The 17,908-nt window shown below is 36.1% G+C and overlaps 1 protein-coding gene across 3 annotated transcripts in view; it reads left to right on the top strand.

Moving 5' to 3' along the window:
- Positions 1-10,406, top strand: part of GABRA1 (gamma-aminobutyric acid type A receptor subunit alpha1) — a 42,913-nt gene extending 32,507 nt beyond the window's left edge. For all 3 annotated transcript variants that reach the window (XM_061456567.1, XM_061456568.1, XM_061456569.1), the window contains exons 8-10: positions 1,080-1,232; positions 4,192-4,394; positions 7,592-10,406. In XM_061456567.1, coding sequence (XP_061312551.1) covers positions 1,080-1,232; positions 4,192-4,394; positions 7,592-7,900 — 665 coding nt within the window. In that variant the 3' untranslated portion in view covers positions 7,901-10,406. The remainder of the gene's footprint in view (positions 1-1,079; positions 1,233-4,191; positions 4,395-7,591) is intronic.
- The last annotated feature ends 7,502 nt before the right edge of the window (positions 10,407-17,908 follow it).

Below are 17,908 nucleotides of genomic sequence, written 5' to 3'. Positions count from 1 at the left end.
TCATATCAGGAGTATTGTCACATCTTATTTACAAACTTTCCTGAGGGTTATACATTGAGCAAGATTGTTCAAATGAATGCTCTTCTAGACTCTGAATTAAAGAAAAGGGCATTTGACATGCTTGGTGCATAAGCAGTCACTGTCTAGACATAGATTTTCAATCCAATTTAAGTTTTTCCAGTATGAGAGCAACTTTCTCTTTCCAGCTGCCTACATTTTAAAATAGAATAACAGTAATTTCACATGTCATCTCTAATCTAGATGGAGGTTTCCATTCAGTTACATGTCTACTTGTTCCTTTCCTAAGGTAATATTTATTGCATAATAAGAAGAAACAATCAACTAAAAAAAAAAGGTCACAACAATAGGTTTCCCAATCTTTTGAGAATATACTGTTTTTAAAAATCCGGCATTATTTGCTGTACTCTGGCACAAAAGATTTATAGAGTTATATAAATACTTACGATTTCTTTCAGTTGCAGTTAGAATACTCAGCTCATATGTTTTCATAGCACCCAAAAAGTTAGCGGTAATAAAAAGAGTCTTTCATTGCCCATTTACTTTAGGAGAGAATACTCATTTAGTAAAGTACTGAATTAGCAGGACAGGGACAAAACCTTCAGAGTACATAAAGCACAGACAGTGATAATACAGACCCAATCACATCAACAAGTACATCTTAAGCCTGGCCCTGAAACATTTCTGAGAACCTCTCTTGATTTAGTCTTTATTTGATGTCTACACATGTATATTATGGTGGTTTTCTACCTTCTAATAGAATAAGACCTTTCACAAGAGGCCTAAACAGCCTCTAATGCAGACTTTCATTCACTACTCAGAGAGATTAAAATATGTAAGTTTAATTAGCATTTCTTAGAACTGTCTAGTTTTGTATTATTAGTGGAACTTCAGAACCTTCTTTATTAAATGTTTTCTTCAAAGCTGACCCAATCTGATGTGAGGACATTTTTTTCTTTTTTTATAATAGGGGTGGATATAATGAAAAAAGTATTTCCTATAAAGCCTTCTAATTTGGATATTTATAAAAGCTTTAATGTTCCTGTTTTTCTTGGTTGTAGGGGAATATGTTGTTATGACTACACATTTTCATTTGAAGAGGAAGATTGGTTACTTTGTCATCCAGACTTACCTGCCGTGCATCATGACAGTGATACTCTCGCAGGTGTCCTTCTGGCTTAACAGAGAATCTGTTCCAGCAAGAACTGTATTTGGTAAGCAAGACATATAACCTGCTTGGCAATCATCAGCCAAATAGGCTTAAGAAATTTTATGTTTATGCATAACATGATATTGAAGGACAGCACAAGCCTGGGCATAGTGCAGTACACAGTAGCTAACACGTTTCATTGCAAAGATGTAGCAGAGACTGGTTTAAGGATCAAAGCTTTTAAACTGATTGTGAAAAGACCTGAAAATACCTTGAGCAATCCATTACAGTTTGATTTTTCCAAAACAAGAATTGTATTAATAAATCATTTCTGACAACAGCAATGACGTTCATAGTGGGAATTGTCAGAAAGGTTTAATCAATGGGTGTTGGTCATTTGACATCCTTAGACCCTTTGAAAATTCTTAAAATATCTAATCCATCAATCACTTCTGCAGGCTGCTGCTAAAGGTCTGCTCTTGAAATCAGTGACAGCTTATTGTGCTTACAGCAGTGAATAGAGGCACTCGACACATGCAGTAAGAAGACAAAGTTTACACAGCTGGTCCCTAGTGCTTTAACCACCTCTTACAAACACTTATCTTAAAATTAGAAACAAACAACTAGCACAGACTTCAGAGGTATTAATCCAAGTCAAGTACCTAATAAAAAAAAGTAAAAAATCTTCAATTAAGGAAAACAGAACCTGGGATTTCTGCTGTCACCTAGTCTTTTTTGTGATGTTCAGATGGGACACCAAAACACCTTTGACAGGAGGAGGTGGAAGAACGCACAACCAAGCTGGCTTTTACACGGGTTTTCCTGCCTCAAGGCACTGCTGGAACAGGAACCCATGCACCCTTCTGCTTTGCCAAAGAGCACTTGCCCGTTTACATTGGCCAGAGAGTCACAAGGACTGATGCTGAAAAATGCAGACTCTGAAACTCTTGTTCAAGAACTATACATATTGACCTTTTCTAGCAGTCTTTACAGGTGTGCTTTAGTTTCCCAATGCCTCAATCACAACTTGCATAGCTTTAGACCTCATGAACCAAGTAGAGGCTTTCTGTTAATAGATATGTGTTTACAGAATGGTTTAGACCACAGTAAAATTAAATTTGATTTGCATGATATTGTTTAGATTAACATCTAAAATTAGTCCCGAGTTTTTATCATCAACTTCACTGATAATTAACCTTGGATTTTTAAGGGCTTCGGTAATCAAAGCTACTGAAATTGTAACTATTTTCCTCTTTTTGCTTATGCCATTTAAAAAGAAATGTCAGATTATTAGTTTGAAATGCTGTACTTCATTGGTCCTAGATGGAGAACAATTTCTAAGATTTGCTAAGCTCACAATAAATAATATAGAATCATAGAATCAACCAGGTTGGAAAACACCTTTAAGATCATTCAGCCCACCCCTTACCCCAGCACTGTCAAGGGCACCACTAACGCATGGCACTGAGGGCCTCATCTACAAGGTGTGTGGACACTTCCAGGGACAGTGACTCCAGCGCTGCCCTGTGCAGCCTGTTCCAATGCCTGAGCACCCTTTGGGAAAGGAGTTGTTCCTCATCTTCATCTAAACCTCCCCTGGTGCAGTTTGAGGCTGTTTCCTCTTGTCCTGTCACTTGTTCCTTGGGAACAGAGACCAGCCCCCTCCTGGCTCCATCCTCCTGTCAGGCAGCTGCAGGGAGTGATAAGGTCCCCCCTGAGCCTTCTCTTCTCCAGAATAAACCCCCCACGTCCCTCAGCCGTTCTTCATCACACTTGTGCTCCAAGCTCAATGTTCAAGATGCAATTTTCACAGCCTCAAGAACTCACATATTTCTGAATGTTTTCCTTTTAGAAGACAAATAGTAAAGAGTCTTGCGTTTACTCCATGTATCAAAATAGCTTGTTCATTTCTTAATGGCAGTGAAACAGGATTGCAGACAGTTTTGCATGGAAGTATATACATACAGAAACACAATTCACGCCTGCTAGTCTACTTGGTACAACAGTTTATATAAATTATAAATCCTGGTTTGCTACTATGTAAGTGAAATGTAAGAACTCCAGTAATGGGTCAAAGACAAAATTAGGTTATGTGTCAGGGAAGAGAAACTGCTTCCTCTTTCAAGCTCCTTACACCAGCACAAAAATACACTGCTCATTATTATTTTGCCTATTTTAGACCACTGCATATTTTCACTAACAGTGTAGCAAAGTTGAGCTCAGAAGACATATCCAATACATGACATTGCAGTTGTCAAGGTAACTCCTGTACATGTGATTTGATGTAAACGCCCAGCCTGCACTTGCAGAATCTTTTTCCAAGCAGCTGCAAGCAGAGTCAGTTCAATGGAGTCCTGCTTGCTCTCCATGGCTAGTTAAGGGAAAAGGTTCATCAGCAGTGCTAAGCTCTGGTATCAGAAATGTAAATTACATTATTATTGTTCTTACATAAATTCTTTGCTGTTTTCAGGGCAGCAGTGAATAAAGGGTCGAAAATCTGTAAACCCATCAATACAAACAAATGCAGTATCACATCAAGTTTAGTGCATTTGAGTATATATTTGAAGGAGTATATATTTGAAGGAGTATATCCCAAATAAGCTGAATGCAAACAACCTTTTTAGTTTTGCATCTAAATACCTTAGAACTGTTCCAAAAAAGAATGAAAAATATTAAATTGTTACATCTGCACAACAATTCACAGGGCATGAATATGGAACAGCGACAGTGATTCTCTAAATGCCAGGAAGCAGAAAGTAGTATCCAATCCACACCGCAAAATATAATTCCAGTACAACATTAAAAACATTATTCTACTACAACAATGTCAAAGAATAAAGGTATAAAAGATGTTTTGTAGATCCTGCAGTTCCCACAGAACTTGAACTCTGATCTCCTCAATTAACAACTGGACTTAAGTGGGGAAGTTTATAAGAATTAGGGGTGAAGACAAGGCTTTCCTATCTGTTGTGACAGTTAACATAGACACTGATCTAAAGACACTAAACTGTTTTGCTTTGCAGGAGTGACAACTGTCCTGACAATGACTACTCTGAGCATCAGCGCAAGGAATTCACTCCCCAAGGTGGCCTATGCCACTGCCATGGATTGGTTTATAGCCGTGTGCTATGCCTTTGTGTTTTCTGCACTCATTGAGTTTGCAACTGTGAATTACTTCACAAAGAGAGGCTATGCATGGGACGGCAAAAGCGTCGTTCCTGAAAAGGTAACGCCACTTAATATCTATTACAACAGGTCATCCTGCCCCATCTTTGGTCATTACATGGGGTTTTTTACTCTGCTGGAAATTCTTATTACTTAGAATAGGAAGTAATTATTCCAAAGAGTTTCCTCATGTATTCGCACACAGCATCTCTACACCTAAACAATAATTACTTAGACATTGAGTACTTAAATACTGCTTTTGACATACTGGATGATATTTAATACTGTTAGTAATTTAAAATTTTACTAAGATTTTGACATGTGCTGCTAAGCAGAAAAGATAATTGAGCATCTTATTTTTAAGGCTGGCAATTAGTGTGCAAGTAAGAGAAAAAGTGGATGCCTCAAGTATAAACACAGGAAAAAAAAACTTGTGGCTACTATATTTGACAGTTTCCTAAGTACATTGCTTCCCAACATGACCATCAGGAGGAATGCCATGTGATCAGATCAAATAAATCACTGCCAGACTTTCTTTTCTTTCTTTTGCCTCCTATTGTTTCCTTCTTTTTTATAACTAGAAACAGTATTTTTACATCTTACTCTATATGAAAAACTGATCTGTTTTGGGGAAAGCATTGACAGTTTTGCTAGGACTATGCAATCCTGATCCATACCTCCATGAATGCAGCAGAGAGACATCACACTGACTCCCTTTTGTCTGGGATCAGACATGGTCTGTAAACCAAAGATACATCAAGAAATTGTTGAGGACTTGAAGGGGATGAGAGAGAAATTATTTAATTTTCTTTTTTAAATAATTTGTTTTATTCTTTGTTGTCTCCTATCTTCATCATATCCATTGTAAAAAACAGGCTGTATTAAAAGAACAAAATCCTTGTATGTTAAATACTGCCTTGCTAATATAACCTACCTTGTAACATATTACTATAATCAGCCATTTCATTTGTTTCAAAGAAAACTGCATTTTCAGAAAAAAAACTCAACCACCATATAAACACAATATTCAAACACTGTTTAAAACACTGGCAGATTTATGGCTTTGCATTCTTCAGCAGGTAAGGGTCTTTATGTGTCATTTGATTTAAGTCAAAAACATGCATTATCTGCAGATGTAAGGAAAGGCGAGGAAGGCAAACTACCTATGAACAGAGCATTGCAACTTAATGACATTGAGCTCTAATTAGCTGTTGTATTACCTTTTCATAACTTGAATCTGACATGAAATATTAAGACCCTGACTGGTGTCAGGGCTGTCTGCAGATCAGGTTTCTCATGACCTTTAAATCTATGGAAAGATCCTCCTGAAACATCAGTGAAGTAGTACTTTGGCTGCTGAATGTATTGCTCCTCACTGGAGTATCTACTAAGGAAACAAGACCGGCTTCATACTTGGCAAGCGTGTTAACAGCCTTCCTGCTCAGGAGGAGAGGAATAAACATATAACTAAAACATCTTCCTGACATTGCCCTTTTTCTATTCTATTTTTTATTTCAACCTGTTTGTTCCTCCTGTTCATCAGAAATATTCTAAGACAGTTTGTAGCCTTATATCCGAGCCTCAAGCTAAGCCAAATGTCATTGTCATGAAATAAAGAGCATCTACATCAGTCATCATGTGAATCTCTTTCCTTCCTAAGTAGCAGAAAGTTAACCTTTCAGCCCCAAGGGGCTCCAAGCCATGCTTTGAAAAGCCTCTGCCCACTTGATCTTTTGCAGCTTCCCTTCAATTTCCCAAGTGCTCTGCAGGAGCTGGGTTATACTTGAGAAGAGTCCCAATGCTGAGGCAGTTGCTTGTACTAGGAAGTATTCTAAATAGTATAGTATTTCTGCTCCCTGAAACTTTCATCTCTTGAATAAAAACTCTTTTATCAACTCCCCCCACTGGGTATTTTATGTAACTATTAGTCTGTAGTTGATCTATCATAAAAAGTACTGTGACTGTAAAAAAAAATTGCCTTTGTTGTTCAGCTGCTTCTTGAAAACAGAGAACTGTATTTACTATGTTGGGAAACAACATAATGGATCACATTCTCCTAATATTTTCTATTTAGACGTATCTTTTTTTTTTTTTTTAATCCTTTTCTCCGTAGAAGAGGATAGAATGGATAACACTTGGCTGCTCTTTTTGTGCCAAGAACTGCCTAAAGATTTTCTAAGCTCTTTTTTTTGGTTGTGTTTTTGGGTGTTTTTTTGTTGTTGTTTTCTTCCTCATAAACAAAGGCACTAGGAGCAAAGTGATACGTTCCTTTACACCACCTTAGAGATCTAGTACATCTCTCATGTTTATCATGCTGCAGTGGCTGGTGGAAGGGTTTGGACTGTCTGCAGCAAGGACAGTTGAATTCCAGCTAGTATTCCTGTCAAATGGGAATTACGTCAGTTTCAACTTATGAAAAAGTAATACAACAGCTATTATTACTTTTTTTTCCTACAAGTAGATCCTAGAACACTAGAAAACATGACGACACTGGGGAAAAATCTAGATTTTCTTTCTGATCTACTAAAAGACTTCCAGTACATTCTTAACTTTAGCAGGATAGTTAGGTGGATGCAAAAAATTATACAGCTATTTAAATCCTTGGATATGGAATGATATTTCAGCCACTATGATCCAACTGTAACATTCAAACAAGAAAATTTTCTATTCCATAATGCATGCGCGCTTGGTGAAAACTGTTCATGAATAGACTGCTTGTAGTGTTGTAGTTTATTAAATGATTCATACTTTTAGTGCATGGACACATCATTTTATTTTATATTTTAATAAAATAATATTTTCTTTTAATAAAATAATATTTTTTTATTTTAAATAAAAAAACTGCATTAGAATGCATGGTAACACATTTTTAATCTTAACACCGGAAAGCTACAATAAGAAATGTCTTTTAAAGTTTCAGTCCTGTTGATTAAAGTAATATTGAATTATGAGTCACTGCTGATTAACATTAGAGGTAATTTTGTCAATCAGTGAGCCTAGCTATCAGTAAAAGCCCTCATTACTGTTTATCCATCATCTAACTTGGTTTAACTAATGCAAGTAATGCAGACTAATGATTTTTATTCTGTCTTCACCTAAATATTTTGTATAAGTCATGTATCCCGACCCTAACTTCTTTCTTACAGATTATTACAATATTTGGTGTGAATTTGATTAATTGGAAAATTTTATTATACTTTTTCATGATCGTATCTGTTGAGAAGACAGTGAGAATAAAACATTTTCTTTCTTCTTCAGCCAAAGAAAGTGAAGGATCCTCTCATTAAGAAAAATAACACATACACAGCTGCAGCTACAAGCTACACCCCTAATATTGCAAGGGACCCTGGGCTGGCAACCATAGCTAAAAGTGCAACGATTGAGCCCAAAGAAGTTAAGCCAGAAACAAAACCTGCAGAACCCAAGAAAACTTTTAACAGCGTCAGTAAAATTGATCGACTATCAAGAATAGCCTTTCCATTGCTTTTTGGAATCTTCAACTTAGTCTATTGGGCTACCTATTTAAACCGGGAGCCCCAGTTAAAAGCTCCAACTCCACACCAATAACCTCATTGATTTGTACAGTTCTGTTTTGTCATTTGCTCTGGGAATTGCTTCCCGTTTTCACATACAGTAATTCCCATCTGCTTCATTGCCTCTGTCTTAAAGAAAATAAAGGTTTCTTTATTTAACAAAAGGTAAAATATATCGGTATATTTTAAAAACCTGGGGGTGAGGGAGAGAACAATATAAGCTATATACTTTGGAAAAGTGAGTCTGAAAGTGGGAAAGAGTTGTAGAGTAATGAAAAAAAGGTAAAAAAAAAAAGGAACTATTTGTAGGTAGCTTAGTACTGAACATCCCCAAGAGATATTGTATATGTACATGAAAAGGATATTTTTATTCAAAGGATTGTAGGGAGTGGGAAAATACTCTTTATGATATTCCTGATGCACATTCTATATTGTACCATTTCTTCAACCACTGTTTATAATCTTTTCAAGGATGTAAAGCTTTCCATTTGCTGAATCAAATAAGAGATGTTATTTTCCTAATCCCTTTTCCCTTCTATATTCAAAACACCTGAATTATAACAATAAATGGTCTTTAAAGAGAAAGGAAATCTACTCACTGTAGGTACAGTTTGTCACTGTATAGCACATAAGATCTAATGGTAACAAATGCTTTAATATGCTGTCTTATTGCAGCCTTGTTCTAAGCATTAAGTTGTCACTAGACTACATTTCAAGCCAGTTGCACAATCAAGTGCAGATCCCAACTTCCCTCTATCACCTGTGTACTCCAAACAACTTCTGGATGCTTTTACAGATAGCTTTTACTCATCACTATATTTTAGAGAGTTAAAACAAAACAAAATTTTTGCAAGCTCTAGATATGTTGAATGTATTCTTTTATAAAACAATACATTAAAAAGAAGCTTTAGACTGAGATTTATGGATAGCAGAAAGAAAATATAATATTTAAATAATATATGTAAATACGCAGCATGAGATTGTACATTTTTTACTTTTTTAAAGTTGTGTTCTTAAAACATCATGTAGGATTCACCTCTTAGCTCTTAATATGTTGCTAAATGCTCAATAAAACATATTTAGAGCCTAAAGAAAAATAAATGATAAATAAATAAATCAGCAGTCCTGGAAAGCCTACAAAATAAATACGCAGAAAGTGCTTGGAATTAATTCCATTTGTAAAGTGGTTAAGTTTATAGTAGCTTGCAATTTGACAATGTCATCCAATGTATACTATTAGATTAATGACTGGTCTGCTCAGGTCATGCATAAATACTAAAGTATGGGATTATATTTGGTAGGTAAAAATGGTGAAATATTTGTTAAGACAGAAGTTCATCTGTATATTACTGCTATATTTGCTGATACATAACTGTTACAATAAGTGATGTAATATATGTAGCATTAAATACAAAGAAGTCATACATAAAAGAATGTACAGGAAAATAGATTTTATTGAGTAAACTTACTACATTTCATTTTTACTGTAGCAATATATTTGTAGGAACAATATGTAAGGGCTTTAAATACAAGATGTCCATTTTGCAGGTATCGCGCCCCCTTTAAAAAAATTCTAGTCAGTATCTTTACCGCCGATTCTTAGAAATAAAATTGCAGATAAAGATTTTTTCAAAGAGATGGGAAAAACTGTAGATATTTGCAAACATCAATTAAAAAAAAGTAATATATGGTATTGAATTAATTTGAAAACAATGCTATATGAGCCGCCAGAGAAACAGCTACTGTAAGTCAGATTTCATAGGCGATGTTTTCTAAACTCTATAAAGTTGACATTCTCTACCTACAAAAGGAAAAAGTTAATGTTTTATTTAGGGAAGATATTTTTTTTTCTTTAATAATGCTTCATTGTCTAACATTTAGTCCTGTCTAAACTTGATAAGTTATCTGATTGGACCTTATTTAAAGGGGATGTTTCATCTTCTGGTATCATGTGTAGATATATGTATAGAAAAAAAATAAACTATGGCTCTTTAACTTCTGTGTACTTGTTTATCTTGTTATTTTTGGCGTTAAACTAGTGTGTTCATTTAGGGCATTTTAACTTTCCAGCAATCCATAGCTACCTTTTGGTCTGCATTTTGCACATTAGATGTGAATATTACTTACCTAGTCTGCTTTTTGCTATGCAATGATTGCATTATATCACCTCTTAGTTAGTCTATGCCAATAGTATTATACTGTATAAACTTGATTGCACAGTTTATCAAAGACAAGGTATTCTCTATGTAGCTTTTTTACAATGCTTTGCTAAACCATGTAATAATAGTAAGTCTTCCTTGAAAATAATGATACACTCTTATAGAGGACAGTTTCTGTTTACTCCTGGGATAATTTTAAAAAGATGACATTGAATGTTTATTGCACCTCAGTGCAGTGATGTGGCAATAAAACCTAAATCTAACAGAGGTTGTTTATGGCAGAAGCATGTATTGCTTTACAGAGTTTAGCAAAAGCTCTTTATTTTATGTCAGATTGTAATTCTATTATAATAATAAAGCTAAAAATGTTCAATAATGAAAGTGAATGTTTTACTTTGGTTTTCTTTAGTTACTGCCTTTTATGATACATTGTTAGATAAACTGCTATTCATCCAATACCTTAGCTTCTCTGGATTTGGTAATGAATGCAGTTTTAATAAATGTAATTTTTTTTTCCAGTGTTTTCTAGGAACAAATATAACAGGAAAGTTTCCAAAATCTGATTTGACATTCAAAAAAGATAATTCAGTCCACACAATGTGTATCCCATAAAACAGCTGAATCAGATCAACAACTGTTAAGGTTTAGTACCACAACAGTGAATACAATAGAGGGTCAGAACAGAAATGTTTTGTCTCCCAGGTAAAATGGTAGAGAGTAAAAAAATGTAGCTATTTATTTTACAGATTTCACTGTTTAAATAAATGCACATATCTAAGAAAGACTGTTAGAAGAGTACCTCAGGCTATGTAAAGTAATATTATTTCACTTATTTATTGAGTTTTGGGGTAGCATTCAAACAAGCATACGTGTATGTTGAAATCTCAGCTCTTCCTTTTTCCCACACAGAAAAATATAGAGACAGGAGAAGTCACTCCAGTGCATTCAGCCCTCAAATTCTCTTGGAAAACTTCTTGAAAAGCGAGTATTGTGCTTTTATGTAGTGGGAGACAACTGACTGCAGGCACAGTTCCTGCTTCCAAAGCAGGAAAATCTGGTTTAAGTGTATATAACAATATTCAGTGTTCTCAAGCATGACTCCTACAGACATATTCTTCAAAATAGAAGGAAAGAATGTCTTAATACAGACTCAGATTCTATTAACTTATCATGCTTTCCTCTATTTTGGGTGAAAATAATGCAGTCTGAATCCCTGTTCCTTGCCTCCTACTACTAAATACACAGAGATGAATCCCTATGGAAACCCACACAGGATTTTCTGGAGGAGTATGGTAAAGAAACTGGTGAGTGACACCATCTGAACACCCACATCCTATGTTCACATGCCAGTTACCGAGCATACATAGGGATTCTCAAACCTCCCTTGTCACTGCTCAGATGGTTTTAGGCAGAATTTTACTCAAGTAAAATGGGCTGGATGCAACAGGATTTGGCTCGAAGAAAAACCTACAGCATTATTCAGCTCACAGAGTGGAAGAACAGCCTTGTCAGATGACACATTCACAGATACCAGGCAGTCCAGCATGACACCCTAACATGGCATTGCTGTGTTTTCTCTGATATTACATCAATAGGAGAAACTCCTTCAGTTTCACTTGGATCATCTCTAGAAGCTACTGCAGGACTTTCTTCAGGACCAAGAACTTTTTATACACCACTGTCGTGGTTTAAGCCCACCAATGACTTGCTGGATTATATTATTTCTCTCAGACTGACAAAAAAAAAAAAAAAAAAAGAATTCTCTGATTTTCTTTTCTCTCTATCTCCTATTTTTCACCACTATGGTAAATAATAAAAGCTTATGAAACACCCTAATGGTTAGAAAATGGGGCACACATGCTTCAGGAAGCAAATAATAAGAAAAACTCTTTCAGCTTTGTAGATACATGCGTTGTATCTGAATGACTGTCCGCATAAATTAGTGTGACTGGGGAAAGTAAAACTTTTTCTTAGGGGCCGTAAAAATATCACTCATATTTTAAGAGATAAAAACCTCAAGATCTCCTCAGACTTTCTATAGCAGATGCACAGAAGAAAAAATAAAACCTCCTACTATGCATAAACATGACATAGCCTAAATAAAAATGTGTTTGTAGTCTTAGCACATGAATTTTGCAAGTGAAGGGTATTATCAGCTTGTCAAGCTGCTGCTGTCATGTTACATCTGATTACAAACTACGTCAAATACAACAACAGAGTTAAGAGTCTTGAAACGACAAGTTTCCATAGGCTCCTCCACTGGGGATATAGGCCCATCCAAACAGGCAGGATGACTTCACAGCTGCTGATAAACTTATTCGATTAAACTGCTTCAGGGCATTTGAAGATGTTTTGAGTGGATTTCACACTTCCAGCACAGCTGTTACATGGATTGCACCCAAAGACTAGAGACATTTCCCTTCAAAACCCTGCAGACAGACAGATAGACCAACAAAGGGCATTGCTTTTCTGAATGTGCTGTCAAGGGAGGAAAGATGCATTTGCTGAACTCTCTACAATCAAGGACAATTGAATGCAAAGAAATTCATCATCTGTGTTTGCAAGTGTTCTTACATATGAAGTATTTAATTAACCTCAAGTTGTATAAGTCTAAGGATCTGAACCAGGCATGGATACTAAATTTCTTTAGAAGTGGGTTGTTAATGGTTGCCCAGAAAGCACAATCTTTGCTATACTATAATTTCACATACATGAATCATCTGCTTAATACTGGCTGACTTGAGTGCCTCCTGGGAAAAAGAATAATTCAGCTGCTATAGGATTCATGCAAATTTCTTTAAAAGCTCCACACTTAAAGGTCCTATTCCACTGCTATCTGTAGCAGCAGAACCACACTTCTAAACAAGCGGTTTGTAAGCTTCTAGGTTTGCTCTGCATTGTAGTGTAGCAACAGATTTACTGCAAGCATATGAAAAATTCCAGAAAAAAAACAAACCAGAAGAAAATCTTTTATGGTCATAAAAAAAAAAAATAAAACCTGACAAAGCTACAATAGAAAGATCTTTCTTTTTTTTTTTTTATGAAATACTTTACAAAAACCAGAAAAGTGGATTTCAGCCAAGGATCTTTTAAATTAATATACTTTGGAATAAAAGAAAAGCCAACAGAGGCCACAGTAAAAATCTCTGCCAGTTGTTAAGACCTGCTGTAGAGACATGAATTTAAGAAAGAAGAATAACATTTTTCAGCTAACCATAATAAACTAAGAGGCCATCTGCTTTTTGGAGAAAATTGTTAATTTTAATACTTTCAGGAGGTGCTTTAGATACGGGTTTTTGCTCTGATTTTTTCTACAAAAAGAAAAACATGAAATCCGTCAGTTTTCATCTTTTTCTTGCCTGAGTGGCTACAGCAGACACGATGAGGCGAGGGGGATAGTTCTCAAAGGTAACAGTGCATATCACAGGAAATAACAGCGTGGGAGTCTCAGATCAAACATGAGTTTTAATATGACAATGTGAAATATTTTTATAATGATACATAATGATCAGCTAAGCCTCAAAGACACAACAAAATAACATGCAGATTAACATAAAATTTTGTGGGCTTGATAGGATTTCATTTCTTCATTTACGCGAGACAGCTAAATCAAATTTCTTTTTCAAAAGACAACTGCTGCTTACAGCTATTCAAAAGACAATCCTTACTGTCAATCAGCCTGCCGATTTTCTTACTAGCACTTGATTTGTAAGGAACTGGGCTAATTTAGACCAAGAAAAATGGAGCCTTGGGCTCATTAGGGCCTTTACCAGCTTATTAATGACTATTCTCTCCTAATTTATCCATGGGAAGGCAAAGAAACAAAGCAATAGCAAAATATCCCATTTCAACAGCTTAAAAGGACACACTGTGTATTATGAGAGTAACATATGTATGACAGAATGTTTAACTGGCTGCAAAGCCAAAATTTTCACACCTGAATGTACTTATCTTACTTTCGTATGTAATCTCCCCCACTAACAGACAGCCAGATTTCCAGAGAAGGTAAACCTTTCTGCAGTTAAGTAGGATCCCAGCCATTACTTCAGTAGGAGCTGTCTAAGAATGCATAGGAGTTGTGGTCTGGTCATTGGGTTACTGGATCTCAATTTGTAAATGACTCTAACCTAAGTCATCTTCTCCAAAAAATGTGGCAGGGATGAAAATGTCCGTTTCCATTTAATAGGTTTTGAATGAAAGATTTTTTGCTTGAAACTCCAAAAAGTATAACAATTGAGAAGATGAATTTTAGGTACACAGACAGAAGACAAAAAAACCATGGATAACACAGAAAACTGGTAAACCAGAAAGTTCACTTCCACATGTTTATCTTAGCTTTAGGTCTGATGATTAACCATCCATCATCCAGTTCCCCACCCCAGACGCATGGCCTTTTCCTAGCAAATGAGTTAATAAAACAACAAAAACACCCTTTGAGCAGAATTAAATGAGTGCTTGATGCATTTGAAAAGCTTACCCAAAATTTCTAGCCATGTTTAGAATGACTTTTAAGTATTTAAAAGAGAAAAACAATTCCCAGTTATAGTCATAAAAGATTTTCTAAATTATATAACAGAGCTTGAAATTATTGAGTTTTGCCATAGATCTGTATGGAGCCATTGATCAAGCAAATTAGAGGCACAAGTTAATTATTACCTTCCCATACCAGGCTTTAGTAATAGCAGGGGAAATAACAGAAGTTCAAGTAACTCAATTCTGTGAAGTATTTCTATCACATTATTCTAGATTGGACTAATTTATCTTTTGATAAAACTTTTACTCCTACGTATCATTCTTGGTTAATTGCAAAGACATAAAAAGCAAGAATATTAATTTTGATACAGCCTTAGGTTCAAAGGGAACATCAAGATTCAAAAAATATGCCCATACACCTAAAGGAAAGCAGTTTTATCTGGCTACTGCAAGAAGTAAATGGAAAGAAGTCTATAAATAAACATGATTCATTTATTTATAAATGTCTAGAGATAAATGACAATTCTCTGGTGTAGCACAAGCTGACGTATTTATTACTAGTGTACTTAACAACAAGAGTTGTAAGACAACAGGCTGTTTTACTACTGCCTCTTAATGGGAATTACATGAATAATGAGTCTCAGGAGGAATTTACCAGTGATAAAGGTAAATATTAGCTCTAAAACATGTCAGACAAGCTATTACACCTGTGTATTGCAGCCAAGCTATACAGATTATTAGCTATTATTTTGGTTTATTATATCTAGTACTTAATGGCTGTGAATGCACGTTTAAAAGATAAAAAGACTGATGATATCAGAAGCTATGGTCAGTGCAAATGGCAAACAATCACCCATTTCTCTTGTCATCATAACTGTGGCTGGATAGTGTGCATCACTAAAGAAAACTTGCTTCAAGGTCAGTGCAATGAAGGGCCTTGAACAAAAATCAACACAGCGGAAACCGAGTTGTACCGCAGCACAACCCCAATCCCAGACTAAAAACATATTTACTATTTTTAGTTTCTTCGTAGTGGCAGAGAACTGCCAAAGATTTCAGTTCCACTATTTGGGGCATTACACAAAGAGCGCCAGCACTTGGCTTAGTTAGAATGGACACACTGTTCTCATCAGCACACATGGAGGAAAAGTACAGACAGAAAGAAACTTTGCCTATAGCACAACAGAAGGAACTGAAGGCAAGAGGGCTGTGAAGTCAGAGGTGAAGCAGCTTAAGAGAAGGCTAGGGGAGGCTAGCAAACAGTGAACATGTGCATTTGTATCATGGAGCAGGAGGCAATGCCACAGCTGCCACTCCTGGTCAGGCCAGGCTTTGGCAGGAGCCAGTGTCTCTGTGTCCCAGCATCCTGGGTAGCATTTCCCTTCACACTGAACTGCCTGGCTTCCTTTGACCAGGCCTGGCGACAGCCCAAATACATCTGTGCTTGAGTGACCTGACACTGAGAAGGAACCTGAACAGGTTTCTGAGGAAAATTCAAAGCCTTAGTGTGGGGTTGTCTCTGTGGTCCCCCTAGAATGGACATCATGGCACCATTGAGCAATAAGGCTGAAAAGGGCTGCAGAAGGTTGTCCTCATCCACTCTGCTGCAAAGGGGGACAAGCGATCCCCACTGAAATCATTATTCTCTACAAGTGAAAAATTCTCATTAAATGTGTGCTGTATTCATTTGATAATTTCCACAGTTAAACTAATGTGCTTCAGAAAGGCCAAGAACGTTAACATTGGATGTATGCAGAGATCACTTCTCTGTCCAAGAAACTCAACAGACTTCCATAGCTGAGAAAAAGGGCACACCAGACCTCAACCTGCTGCTAACAGTAACTGCTAACTCATGATGTCTGGGATTTAAGAAACTGCTCATCTAAACAGAACTTTCTGTCCACTTCCACACTACCAAAAGAAAAATACTCACCATAGTCACACCACCACAACTCAGGTGATATAATCCAGTGGTTTAGGTATGGTTTAACTCTCCAAAGACCTAAACTACTGGGTGTTTTTCTGAGTGAATGCAAATAAACACTTGGAATACTTAGTTCCTTCTTTAAACGAAGGTTAAGAGGAAAAGTTATCTTGCAGTTCACTAGATTTAAGGAAATCAGGCAAGGATCCACTCTGCTCTCAAAGACTTCTTGTACTACCATTAGGTTCTGCTGAGAAAAAAAATAAATCACATCTATCACCTAGGTATTGCTGCTATCAGCTATAACTGCAACCAGAATCCTCAGTCAGTGACTGGGACTTCTCAGCAGACTTTTGTACAAAGAGGTAAGAGGCGGATAATTAGAAAAAAAAGAGGGAAAAGGTGGAAATCTCACCCTAGTAATGGTTACATTTATGTACATTAGAAGTCTCAGCTGTGGAATGTGCTATTAATAGCCAAAAGTCTAGCCCATCCTAGAAAACAGTGTACAAGAATATTGTGGCAGTTTTATCTAAGATATTTACAAGAATATCTATGGCAATTTTAAAAGAGAATTTTAAATAAAGCAAGGACACATTTTATGGAAGCTTTTTTCATCCAGCATGTTCCTAAATATAAAATAAATCTAAGAATTTTGAGATAAATGGTTCTCACACAGTGTAAGAAAATCTTAGCAGAAGTCTACAATGTGTTAAAAACAACTCTGGGTTGTGTACTTACAGGGTAGACACATTTCCTGTCTTGCAGGCGACTTCTTCATAAAGAAGAACGTTTCCCAATTCTGAATAACCTCTGTGGTGACTGATTCCCAGCTGTAATATGTTTTAAAATACCTGTCTCAATTCCCTTTACTCATGAAGCTGTCACTTCTGACATCCCAGAAATCACCAGTCTGAACTAACATTTCTTCTGCCACTCATGCCACTGCTGGACAGTGCAGTGCACTAGGTCAAGTGGCATAGTTGTAAAGAAGAAAAGAATCAATTCTGGAGCCCAAAAGGCAAAAGTACTGATGCAGAAGATTGCTAAATACAACCAGTTGCCTTATGGCACTTGAATCTTCCAAGGAGGACACTGTGAGACTGATCTCCAGTAAATATAAAATCAGGTCCTATGGCAAGTCAGCATGAATAAGATTTTTTTTTTCCATTGCCTCTAATTACTATTTGCTTGGGGGAAATAGGAGAGTATATGTCTGAATAAAATACATTAAAATACTGCCTTGGCTAACATTACAGAAAGGGTGCAAAACCTGTTGACCCTTAGACAAATTTGCATCAGCTGTGGGGACTCTGCCAAGGGCAGAATGTCCTTGGGGAAAAACAGTTATGTATTAAATAGATACATTTAGAGCTTAAATTGTGGGATAATTAAAGGAGATCTCTCAGCCCTAATGAAGCAGTTCTAAGTCTGTAATCAAATTATTAGAATCCTGTTAATAGATATTTTTTAATGTAGATAAATT

Source organism: Pezoporus flaviventris, unplaced genomic scaffold (assembly GCF_033815535.1).
Source record: "Pezoporus flaviventris isolate CSIRO_AGI_PZ_B2104156 unplaced genomic scaffold, CSIRO_AGI_Pfla_v1 ptg000023l, whole genome shotgun sequence".
NCBI classification, from domain to species: Eukaryota; Metazoa; Chordata; class Aves; order Psittaciformes; family Psittacidae; genus Pezoporus; species Pezoporus flaviventris.
Note: the sequence above shows the minus strand (reverse complement) of the source record. Positions and strands in the feature narration are given on the sequence as shown.